This window comes from Lupinus angustifolius, chromosome LG03, assembly GCF_001865875.1.
Source record: "Lupinus angustifolius cultivar Tanjil chromosome LG03, LupAngTanjil_v1.0, whole genome shotgun sequence".
NCBI lineage: Eukaryota > Viridiplantae > Streptophyta > Magnoliopsida > Fabales > Fabaceae > Lupinus > Lupinus angustifolius.
The window spans coordinates 13881308-13893695 of NC_032011.1; the positions used below are offsets into that span (position 1 = coordinate 13881308).

The 12388-nt window shown below is 31.2% G+C and overlaps 1 protein-coding gene across 1 annotated transcript; it reads right to left on the reverse strand.

Annotated features, from left to right (window-relative positions):
* LOC109343439 (alpha-galactosidase 3) lies at positions 2646 to 10497 on the reverse strand. Its single transcript, XM_019581713.1, has 15 exons — positions 10216 to 10497; positions 9974 to 10032; positions 9199 to 9255; positions 9078 to 9112; positions 8569 to 8672; positions 8354 to 8426; positions 6939 to 6997; positions 6784 to 6849; positions 6616 to 6699; positions 5815 to 5879; positions 5638 to 5720; positions 5129 to 5219; positions 4961 to 5019; positions 4166 to 4306; positions 2646 to 3129 (listed from the first exon to the last, which is right to left on the reverse strand). Exons 1-15 carry the CDS (start codon positions 10431 to 10433, stop codon positions 3019 to 3021), a joined length of 1305 nt encoding a protein of 434 aa, XP_019437258.1. The 5' UTR covers positions 10434 to 10497; the 3' UTR covers positions 2646 to 3018.

Here is a 12388-nt window from a genome sequence, read left to right on the forward strand (position 1 = left end):
GATAAGCTTGAGGGGATTTGATGAGTGTGAAATTATGCTACATTTGCATTTCATTTAACTGGTTTTTTAGTATATAATAAAGACTTTAGGATTGTTTTTAGCTTTTATTTCTCTTTGTTCGGGTTGAGCGAGTGTTTTTGGTTATGTTGTGCAGTTTGGATGGACTGAAGCCAGAAAGAGTAGAGATTGAATGCAAAAGATGGAATTCGGTGTTAAGGCTATGTGAAGACCAATTGAATGACCAAAAGAAGTCGTGAATGTGATATTCTATTCCTATTTTTTAGATTTGTTTTGTTGGGCTTAACCCATTATTTTGTAATTATGATAAATGAGGGATCTCCCTCAATGATGAAACACTTTACACTTTATACTACAATTCTCTAATTTAGAATTTGATATTTTCTTCTCCATCATGAGTGAGTAATTCCTTTTGTTTCTAGGATTGGGGCTATGCCCTTTTACATTCAATAACATTTGTTCTTATTTTTATTTCATTGAGTGTTGTAATTTGAATAATTAAACCGAGTTTTATTCGTGTGAGGTGAACTCAACTACCTGACCATTCAGTTATTCAAGCTATAATCCTAATTCATAAGAGTAGTATTAGGATTCTCGGAGGTTTCTGAAATTCACCCTGGATTGCTACGAAGCAATTGGATAGAAAGATCCAAGTAAATGATTTGATCAATAATCATACCACGAGAGTAGGTGCGACTTCAATTGAGAACATGTGTTGGAGCTCGAGAGAGGATGACACATATTAAAGAGCAATTCACCCTCACAACTTAAAGTTCATGAAAAGGAGCAAAACAATGATTTGGGAGTGTAAAAGCGATAACCATTATCCTGAGAACTCTTCATAAATTAGATTTCAATCATTTTTAATATTTTCATAATTATTCTTGTCAATTGTTCAATTGTTCTAAATTCAATTTTAATTCATCTTTGAGTTAAATATAAATTAATTGTTATAATTAAATGAATTATCCAGTTCTCGTGGGATCGATATTTTATTACTTAACGATACAACCGTGCAGTTGCGATTTGCCTTATCAATAATGTCACGATTTTGATGAGAATTGATCTTATATTATAAATTTTAGCATTTTAAAGTGCATAATTCTTATCATACTCAGTTTTAGCATGTACACATACCCATTCTAAATGGGGAGGAAAAAATTGGCGTCTCTCTTGTATTTACTGTGAAGATGTTAGTGAGTTTTAAAAAATGAACTTCCTTCACGGGGAAGACACTTCTTTTGTTCCAAATTCCAATGATAGTACCTGATTTAAGCAAGAGTTTAAGTCTCAAGTTTTTTATACTTTTAACAAATCATGCCTCATTAAGAATCAATGATAATTAACATATGAATGCTGAATAATTTACTTATAATGTAGAAAACACTTAAATTGTCAGTGTATACATATTAAATCCTTTGAATAAGAGTTTAAAATCTACGCATTGTCAGTGTATAATACTTTATAGATTTAATTACACTGACATCCCCTGAGTTTTAGTGAAATTACACAAATCACCCCTCACTTTTTTACACCTACGCAAACCTCCCCTAGTTTTTATACTTTCATTACACTTACCACTACTGCATGAGAAATAAGTGTAATTTTTTAAATAAAAATTGTGATAAATGTAATTAAGTTAAACAAAATATCATATATTACGATGAAAAATCCAAATAATATACAAATCAATGTATCTTTATTATTTTTTATTACAAAATGCATCAACAATTTTAAAGAGATATTATTTAAATTGTTCTTATACAATATCATAAAGAACCAAAAATAATAAAGATGTATTGACTCATATATTATTTGAACTTGTCTCCACAATATACCATATTTTATTCAACTTAATTACATTTATCACATTTTTTGTTTAAAAGATTGCACTTATTTCTCATGTAGGGGTGGTCCGTGTAATGAAAGTATAAAAGTTAGGGGTTTATGTAAATGTAGAAAATTGAGGGGTAGTTTATGTAATTTCGCTAAAACTCATGAGATGTCAGTGTAATTTACTCTATTTTATATTGTCAACACATCATTCATTATTAATTTGTGTTACTTTTATTTGAGAATCAATGATAATTAATATATGAATGATAGATAATTTACTAACAACGTAAAAAAAACATTTATACTATCAAAGTAAATTTCTCTATCTAAGTTTTTTATATGCATAATCATAAGTTTTTGACCAGCTTCAGAAATAGGGTAGATCTGACCACTCTAAATATTCACAAAAGTATGAGAATAAAGTATCAATTCATAGCAAGAAATAACTTATCCCTCAGCTAGAAAAAATATATGACATGTATACTGTTTTGTTTAGTTTTAAAAATACTTTTTCAGAAAATAATGAAATATGACCAATGTCATAATTTTATTGGAGGAGAAGATAACTTATCTCTTTGTATCAAAGAAATACATTTTTCTCTTTATAGATTATTTACATACTCAACATGATACCATATGTGATTCAAACTCACGTCCTAGTTGGCCCAATTTCGAAAGGTTCTTTTGGTATAAACTTGGAAGGTCCTTGATGCAAATGAACTAATCATAATAGCTCGTGATAATTAAATTATTACATTATAACTACATACACTTCATAGTCAACAATAATCTATGGAAAAATTTCTCAATTTTAAATTTTGAAAAGAAACTAACCATAAGTACCCATTTCAGATTCCCATAATTCATACATTACATAAAATCATAAATCCGTGTGATCATGATTCATGAGTAGCATGACATATAGTACACAACTTATTTGATATGGCAACACTATAAACACTTAAAAGCATAAGTTTTATCTTCTGTATGACCAATACCAAAGAAAAAAGAGGACAAAATGCACAAACAGATATTTACTTAGTCCACTTTCATAAAAGCAAGGAATCCAAAATGTCAATGGCACCATCTTATCCTTGAGCAACATCCAACTAAGTCCTGTATAAATGTGCACCAAAATCCATGGGTGTGCTGAAGCATGAGCAACTATTGTACAGAGTAAGATGGTGTAGCAGGAGCCAAAATATAGAGGTGAGAATCATGAGCATTAACACTAGCACTGAATGAGGATACTGCATCTGTAGTTACTACCTTGTGCTGCAAGATATAGTAAATTCACAAAACATTAGTTAGCAAGTTCTTAATAGTAAAAATGAGACTCAGACTCATGTGTCCCCAGCATTTGTTTTTATTTTCAAGTTAGTCCATGGCTTTTTTGATTCACTTTAATTTAGTTCCTCGATCGATGCAATGCGGCATCGATGTCTGTCAACATGGCAGTTTGACAGTAGATGATTACATATATACATCTAAAACTACTTCATGTCATTCTTCACATGTCATTTGAAATGTGAGATGAGCTGTTTTTTCTCAAATGGCATATGAAGGAAAGAAATGATGTTATGTATTCACCAATAGCAATTAACATTGATATGTCAACACCTCAATTACTATAAAAGAAAGTATCTTACAATATCTTAAATTATATTGTAGAGAATAACTGATTAATACTTAGATATAGAGAGGATATCTCAAATTGTGATGATTATATCTCATATTTGTTTAGAGTATCTTCTCTCTTGAGAATAAGATTACTTTATTTGATCTTTTGAAAAAAGAATGTATGCACTGACAGTATGAGTTTTATACATTGTCCATCATTCAAGTTTAATAATCATTGATATTCAAAGAAAGTAATACAAATGAATGGTGGATGATGTAATGACTATGCATAAATCTTTACACTAATAGTGCATAGATATTACACTCTCGCCTTTTATGATTTGTTTCATTGTTTAATTATGAGTATAGTATTAATATAAATAGAAGTTACTATTATGACTTTTTATCATGATATCATCATATCATTATCAATACAATTTATTTACTATTTTCATCAGTATTTCAACAATGACTATATACACAAAGTCACAAATTTAGAGTTCATAAAGGACCAAATATAGGGCTTTTGTGCAAAAACAATTAGAAAAAACTAAGGGGAGTTTTTCCAATTAAAAAGGGAAAGTATCCCGAAATAACAAAGAAATAGAAGCTCCACCAGAAGGCATAACACCCAATAAAATCATATAGACAGAGTATCTCAGGGGAGTTTCATGCAACTAGTATAACTTACCTGCCACAAATCCCGTACAGAAACCCGAATTCCAGATTCAAGCCCAACTGCTGTCCATGGAGCTGTTATAGTAGCAACTTTTGAGCACCTGTTCCAGAGAGCAACAGCCAATCTATGTCCTGATAAAGGACCTGCCCAAACCTGTAAAGGTGTAATATTGAGAGCTAAATTTAGCATATTACATGTACACGACTTTTTTTGTCTAGCCACAGGTATCCTCCATCATGTTCGAGTCGGGAACGTCCACAATATAGTGGAGATAAGTCACATATTTGCTACCTTAAGATCTTAATAGGAACAACTGATTTGTCCTTCTAAAGTGACAAAATACTGAAGTCAATCTGAATATCGAACAGCAAAATAGAGCATAACACTAGTCTAGTAGTTTTTTCATTGTTAATTCTTTTTAAGTTGCATCTAAGAACATGTTTCACAGACAAGGACCAAGGACCACATTGATTTCATACAACATATGTTAAAGAGAGAGAAATTAGCAGGATAGTGAGATAAACGTTAATCGAAGATGTCCCGAAGAGTCAGCTAAGTGGGTAAAGCTGCAGGACATGAAGTGTTAGCACCTGGGTTCAAACCCGGCAGCTACAAAATTTCCCCCCTCCCCCATCCCCGTAAAAATAACAATGCCTATAAAAAATTGAAGATGAAGATGCATGTAAGTTCATCCAGATAGATACCATCTGAACTGTGAAGCATGACTACAATAAACCTAGAAAAACTGGACAAAATAAGCAAGCTTTATGAAGTAGATGCACTATGAGGTGATACAGAATAGATTACCTCACTGCAACCATCTTTTCCAGTAGCATAAACCTTCCTTCCCTGGACTCCAAGTGGGTCTGCAGAGAGACATAAGAATCAATAACCTTACTCATATAACTTATGAAGAACAACATAGAGAGGCATAATGCACCAAATGGTTACGCGGAATAAAAAAGGTGGTATTACCTTGATTTACGGCAATGACTTCCTTATTGCTCAAAATCTCAAGTGTTTCAGCAGTTAAATTTCTTACATCGCAACCAATCAATAATGGAGCCTGCACACATAAGTTTAAATTTTAGTTTTTGAAAACTTACAGCTTTAGCATTTGTGTCAACTTATGATCTTTGCATGAATATCTTCCTGCTTCATTCACAAAAATTATGGCCAATATTAACAAACTTAACGATTACCCTCACATAAAAAATTAAACAAATTTACGAACAAAGGTTGGCCTTTTCTTTTCTTTAATCTTCACCAGAAAATCAATTTGTCCCCCATTATCTGCTATCGTAATTGATATTTAATCCCAAATAACTGGCTAAATTATCAGGAAACAGATAAAAAACGGGTGATGAAAGATGATTAATGAAATACAGTCACAAATCCAGTATAACAAACATGCTCCATTCATGTAAGTGGTGTAGCTGCTCTACAGAAGGGGAGGAAGGAGAAATAGGAATTAAGAGAAGGACCTTCATCAAAGCCCAGATGCTGAAGTGAGCACGATATTCCTCGTAAGTCATGCCACCATTGCCAACTTCCAACATATCTGGGTCTGTCAAGGAAGGGTAATATGAGGGATGATTAAGAATGCTTCTGATATGCTCTATATTTTCAATAAAAAAATTCAAGAGAGGGAATATGTATACCATTCCATCCTCCAGGACCAGCATATGCAGCCCACTTGTCATTAAGATCGGCAATAGTTGTCATGCTAAACAAGAAAAACAACAATTTTAAGAATAAAACTATCGAGCAAGCAGAAATTATAGACAATAATGATATGTTAAAACTCCTTATTGAAATGGTGAGAAAAAATTATTTGGAAAATGAATTTATGGTTGGCCAAGAAGTATCTTTTGGTGATAGGTATGTAAAATTATCATGGGGAATGGATCCAACTAGTCCAAAGTGGCCTACCCAAGTTTAAATAGAAGGATGTTGCAGCATGAACCAGATACCACATTAAAAATGTAATATCTAACTATATGCTAATGTCATTTATATCACCATGATCCAATAACATTCTTTTAAGACATGATTTCTCTCGATAGAACGCTCTTTTATGACAAGGATACAGAGCCTTAACATAGTGGAAAACAGATGAGCTTGTCACTAAATATGTTCTGATTATATTAACTGAATATTCTAAGTTATATGAACTAAAATGAAAATTTAATAACATTTTTCAACATGAAACAAAATAATAAAAAAGTCATTAATGTCATCATCACATGCAATTTCTAAAAGTAACCATCTTCATGCTGGTTAGAAACAAAACTCCAAGGCAGTAATCAAGGACTGATTTGACCACAACTTTGTTTTATCTGGTTAGAGCTATTATCTGAAGTGTCTCTGACCTATATTGATGTTACTGAACTACGAGAACTCTTACCCCTCATAGAACATTATATGCACAACCTATATAAGTCAAAGTCCAGAATTTTAACCTTGCCCATGAATCATTGATGTCATCGGTTGTGCGCCAACTATTACCAACCGTGCCGGCCCATAAGGCAGGGTCATCAACACCCCTGCAAAAACAAAAGTGTAGTTGAAAATTTTTGTCAAGCTACAAGTACCTAAACTCATAACAAACAGCACATGCAGCTCATTACCATTCACACAGTGAATAGAAAATCGTACGTCCGGTTGCATTGAGAGCATCACGCATCGGTGGATATCTAGAACACATAGAACCAGGTTGAATCAATTTAAATGTACTAGATGTTGCTGCTTTTGCAACTACAATGAGACAAAGATGAGAAGAAACCTTTTTTTTGGTGGGATGCCAAGATTGAAACAATTGTCATACTTCAAATAATCTATACCCTGGTAAAAGAATTGAACAGCAAAAAAAACAACTGGTGAATTAAAGAAAATGTAACTAACAACAATTCAAATTTATGAATAATGTGACTGAAATGTTTAGTTATGAACTATGAAGTACCGACTCCGACACGAACACCAAACACGACACGGCCAATGTTAAAAATACAGGATATGAGGACACAACACTATATATGTATATGTATATATATATTGTGTGTGTGTGTGTGTAATATCAAAAATAGAATTAAATATAAACATGAGAAAATATTTAATTTGAGAGTTAATGTTTATATATTTTGGTATGATGACGGGCCACAAAAAATATTAAAGAGGCATCACTTTACAACGTAATCATTCCATCTCTTTACAAAAAAAATTGCAAAATATAATATAAACTATCCTTCACTTTTAATCTGCCTAGAACCTTCCCATCTTCTTGATCATCATCATTAAAAGCATTGAGTTAGCAACTTCAAAATCAAGTAATCCAAACTCAACTCATCTTATATCTCACATTTTAGTTTCCTCATTATCCAAACTTTTCACCTTTTAAGTTTATCTACAAAAATGTAGAATTTTTTTGCATAACTGTCCGAGAGGCATCCAAGTCAATTTAGGGTGTTGGCTAAGTGTCAGAGATGCGTCCGCTAAGATTCAGAGCCGATAAAAAATAATTTAAAATTGGACACCTGAGATGAGGTGTCTGACCAATGTAATAGGATTTGTCCATGACAGACACATGTTGGACATGGAGACACCTCTGTCAGAAGAGGTGTCAGTGCCTCAGATTATGAATGGATGACTCCTAAAAGCACCTCAAGATAGCATAAGACAATATTTGTCAACTTTTTTCAAAGGGAATATTTGTTACCTTAACCTCCCAGTTATATTTATAGTAAAGCTTATCAAGTCGAGAGACTAGTTTTCAGGTATTACTTCACTATTTCCTTTAGAAATTCTGAAGTATTGCTGTGATTTTAACAATCTAACTGTGATGCAGTATACAAATTACAAAATACCTATGAAGGTATAGGTCATTGCTAATTTCCATGAAGACCAATAACATGAAAAGAATTCCATTAAAATCTCCAAATTATTTTCTTGTCCAAATATTTAAGGCTGGTCTTGTTTCCGAGAAAAAAATTGATTTGATAAACAGACTTTTGAGGCTGTAGAGAAAAATAATTTATATGAAGTGCAATTTGAACCCCACCCTGTCCACATGTGATGCTCATATAAAATAGAAATGAATAGGGAGTAATATTTTCCTATGACATCCGCAAACTCCCTGAAACATGAAGAATCTCCCTGATCCTATTTTTGCAAATTAAAAAGAGAGAGAGAATAGAATCTAACCCAAGAGGCAAATAAATCTGCATCATCATTTTCATGGAAAAGTGACCCTGGTCTGACTTGACATGTAAAAGCCCTAATAACAGTTGGCAATGAAAAAAAATCGAGCAGAATATTAAAAGATCGGTTAATCACATTGAACATGGGAATGGTTTATTTTAGATTTTAGAATGAAAAAATGGTCAAATATCAGGCTTAATTTTGCAATGAAATCCTACCCAGCATCAGAATATATACCGATCTTGAGTCCCTTCCCATGTATATAATCTGCAAGAGCTTTGATTCCTGATGGGAATGTCTTAGGATCCGGGACCAGTTGACCCTGCACTACCACAGAAAAAACAGTAAGGATCAACATATGTTTACTGTGGATAATGTTTCCATCACGTTAAATATTTGCTACAGAACTACTTACTCACAGAAAACGAATAGTGCATGTATGCATGCTTTCTTTCTTTCTTGATTAAACATTAAAAACAACAAATACACATAGTAAGAATCTTTTATATATAACCATTTCCTAAAATATATCTTATGACTTAAACCTATTTTGTGCGATACACTTAGCAAAATACTTAACAAATGCAAATTAAAACATTAAACAACTTCTCCTCGTCTAATCGAAAGTCAAGATAGACAACATTGAAAGCCGATAAGTTTGCAAGATAAGAGAAAGATGATGACCATGGTGATCCAGTAACAATGAAAGGAACAAGATATAGCTGACCTTTGAATCTCTTGTTGCTTTAGACCAGCAATCATCTGCACATTGTAAATTGGAATATCAAACAAGTATATAATAGATTAGCTATGGTTAGAACATTCACTTCGAATATACAGAACCGTACCTATGTTGACATACACATAGCCAATATCAGCCAACCCAGTTGATATCAGCGCATCAGCTGGAAAGATAAAATACATATCAGTACTGGTAGACATAAATTACTGCTATTTTGCTTATAAAAGATGAACCATAATGCTTGATTGAAAAAATATGCCATTGGAAATTACAAACATCAGATTTTTTATATACATCTTAATACAAAATCATATCCAATTCAATACAAAATTCGCTAGGAAAGCAAATGAACTTTCTATCTTGCATAAATAGTTTACCTGTAATCAAAAAATGTTTCAAGAATATAATGTTACTCGGAGGCTCGAAGCACAAACAAAGCCAGCAACAAAGAGGAATTTCATTCCCAACCCCTTGAAATGTATTGGCTTTTATAACACTTATAGTTTTCCAATTTTCCATGACAATTAAACTCATTTCTTTTCCAATAGCAGAAGAATTATAGTTGTTGTTTTATTAGTAATTATCAAATAACAGCAACCAAAACCTTTTTGTTGGGTTGATTACATGGATCATAAGAGGCCAAATGTATTGTACCATAAATTACTAATAGTAGTATAACAAAAAAGAATATCAGTAGTTATGGTAAAAAAAAATCAAAGAAAAAGTATATTTATCCTTAACATAGCAAAATCAAAACTTTGAAAAGAGAATATCAATATATTTATCTTCCATGCTATTCATCATCACAATCCATCACGCATGCACTAATTCATTGAGGAAATTAACAAATGGTAACATCAAAGGTAGAAAATGAAAAATACCAGTTTCCTTAATGACAGTTTCATTGATATTGCAGGCAAAGAAGTTCCAACTATTCCATCTACACAAAACCAAATCATGCAAAATAAGTAACCCCACCAATCATTTTAAAAGAAAAACTAAAATAAACATTAAAATTGAGACCCTCAAAAAGAAAAAGAAGAAACAAACAAACTTTAATTCCAATTCTAGATAAACTAAATAACCCAAAAATTAAAAGAGAGAGAGAGAGAGAGAGACGAACCCCATTTGAGGAGTTTGAGCCAACCCATTACTAAGATGAAATACACCATACTTTGAAGTGTCATAAATGGTTTGAAAGTTCGATCTAAAAATGGGTTTTTCGTAACTCTGCAAGAGAGGAACAATCCTCTCTGAAACCGAAACAGAGGAGGAACATAGTAACAGAACCACCACCAAGTGAATAAAAACAGAGTTGCTCTGTTTCTGGTTCTTCTCCATGAGTCAAAGCTTCTTACTTCTAACACTCAGTTTGGGGTAGAGGAATTTGAAGCAAAAACGATAGACAAATCCAGAAGATCACTGGTTTATTATTTTGTCTTTATTATTATTCATTTATTTTTATAAAAAAAAATAACTATATATGTATGTATTAATGGGTAATGTTATTTGACTCAGAAAAATGGTGTTATCAAATGTATTATATTGTAAGGGAAAAAAATTGTGTTATAGAAAGATCATGTATTATTTTGAAGCATCAACAGTTAAAAGAAAAGGAGATGTACATTGACAATGCTATTTTTTCTGATATTAGTATATCATTAATTGTTATGTCATGTGTGTGATTTCTATTAAAAGTCCATGTTTTGTAATACAAGATTTTGCAATAACCTATTAATATATCATTAACTTTTTAGTACTATCAAAAGTATTATTTTAGTTAGTTATGTGTAATAAATTAATTTTTTTTGAGATGTGTGATTGTCTCACTTAACAAGTATTGTTCAAATGAAGAATAATTGATTTTTTGGAATCTAATGAAACTTTACACTACTATATCAACGTCTCGTTGGTATTAATATATATTAGTTGTTATATTATAAATCTTTTTATACTATTGATACACTTGTTAAACACTAGTAATTAGAATTTGTAAATATGAAGAAGAAAAATGATGTTAGTTTTGTAACTTAGTTTATTACAACATGGTTTTAAATGTTTGTTTTTTCTTCTTCGTTCTTTCCAAGTGAAAAAGTTCAGATTTAGCATATATTAAGTTGTAAAAATAAGGAAAATTTATTAAGTTGTAAAATAGCATATATTAAGTTGTAAAATAGCTCATAATTATATTTATGTAGTTTCTCTTTCTTAAGAACTATGTGTCACTTCATTTTGATATATTTTAGAATATTTATCTTGTGCCATTTATAGTAGTATTTTCCTTTTAGAATATTTGCTTTGTGACATTTCCAGTATTATTTTTTTGCTGCTTATATCTCTTCATTGGAAATGTTTTAATGCATGATAAAGGACGTATTGGATATCTATTACATGGTTTAGTTTGTGCTCAAGTGCACGTTTACCTTTCATGAGAGTTTGATTAGTTTTATGCTTATTACCTTTATTCTTTCACATATGTGGTTATGAAATGGTTAATAGAAGAGTTTAAAATTTATGATGTAAAGTTTTTTACACTATTATTACACCATCTATTATTGATTTGTAATATTTTTATTTAACTCAATAATAATTAATATATCAATGGTAGAGATTTGAGCTCAATAATATTTATCTAACTTGTCAATGTATGTATACCATGATTTGGTTTGAAGACGCTAAAAAGAATCTTTGGGTCAAATTCATCCATAACATCTAAAAGATATAAGTTCAAATTTAAAATTTGATCCACTCAACATGAGGACATGTTCTCATCTCATGCTCCTTAACTAGAATAATATCACATCCTTGCATTATATCTTATTTATACTACCAATATATTTATATTTTTTCATGAAACTAATTTATTTCAGATTTAATGATTGCTCATCTGAACAAATGTCACTATCAGGAATCGAACTCTTAAAGTTTTTATTCTTTTTGTGGATCTAGCAGGGTCTTACATGACTAAATTGTTAATAAATTATATCTTAATTGTTCTGCTACTTTTATCTATAGCTTTATAAAGGAAAATAAAATATTCTCACACATTATATATATATATAGATCGTTTTTATTTGGCTATTATATATGATATATCATAGATATGTCCATGAATTCTATATAAATTGTCTTAACATTGGTGTTTGTTCATTTTTAAAATTATTTCTAGGTTTCTCATTCTTTATCTGGGGGATAGCTTTTAGGTTTGTCAATTATTTCTTAAGCTTTTTCTTATGTTAATTAAATTTGTACATGCCTCAATTTTCTTTAAGTCTAAGTATCTACGTGGAAAATCC

Excerpts from the sequence above, each read along its gene's own strand:
- LOC109343439 (XM_019581713.1), bottom strand. The coding sequence starts at position 10,433 with ATGGAGAAGAACCAGAAACAGAGCAACTCTGTTTTTATTCACTTGGTG. Across the intron at positions 9,256-9,973 it reads AACTGTCATTAAGGAAACTG|CTGATGCGCTGATATCAACT; the intron begins GTATTTTTCATT and ends TTATCTTTCCAG. Across the intron at positions 9,113-9,198 it reads CTATGTGTATGTCAACATAG|ATGATTGCTGGTCTAAAGCA; the intron begins GTACGGTTCTGT and ends TACAATGTGCAG.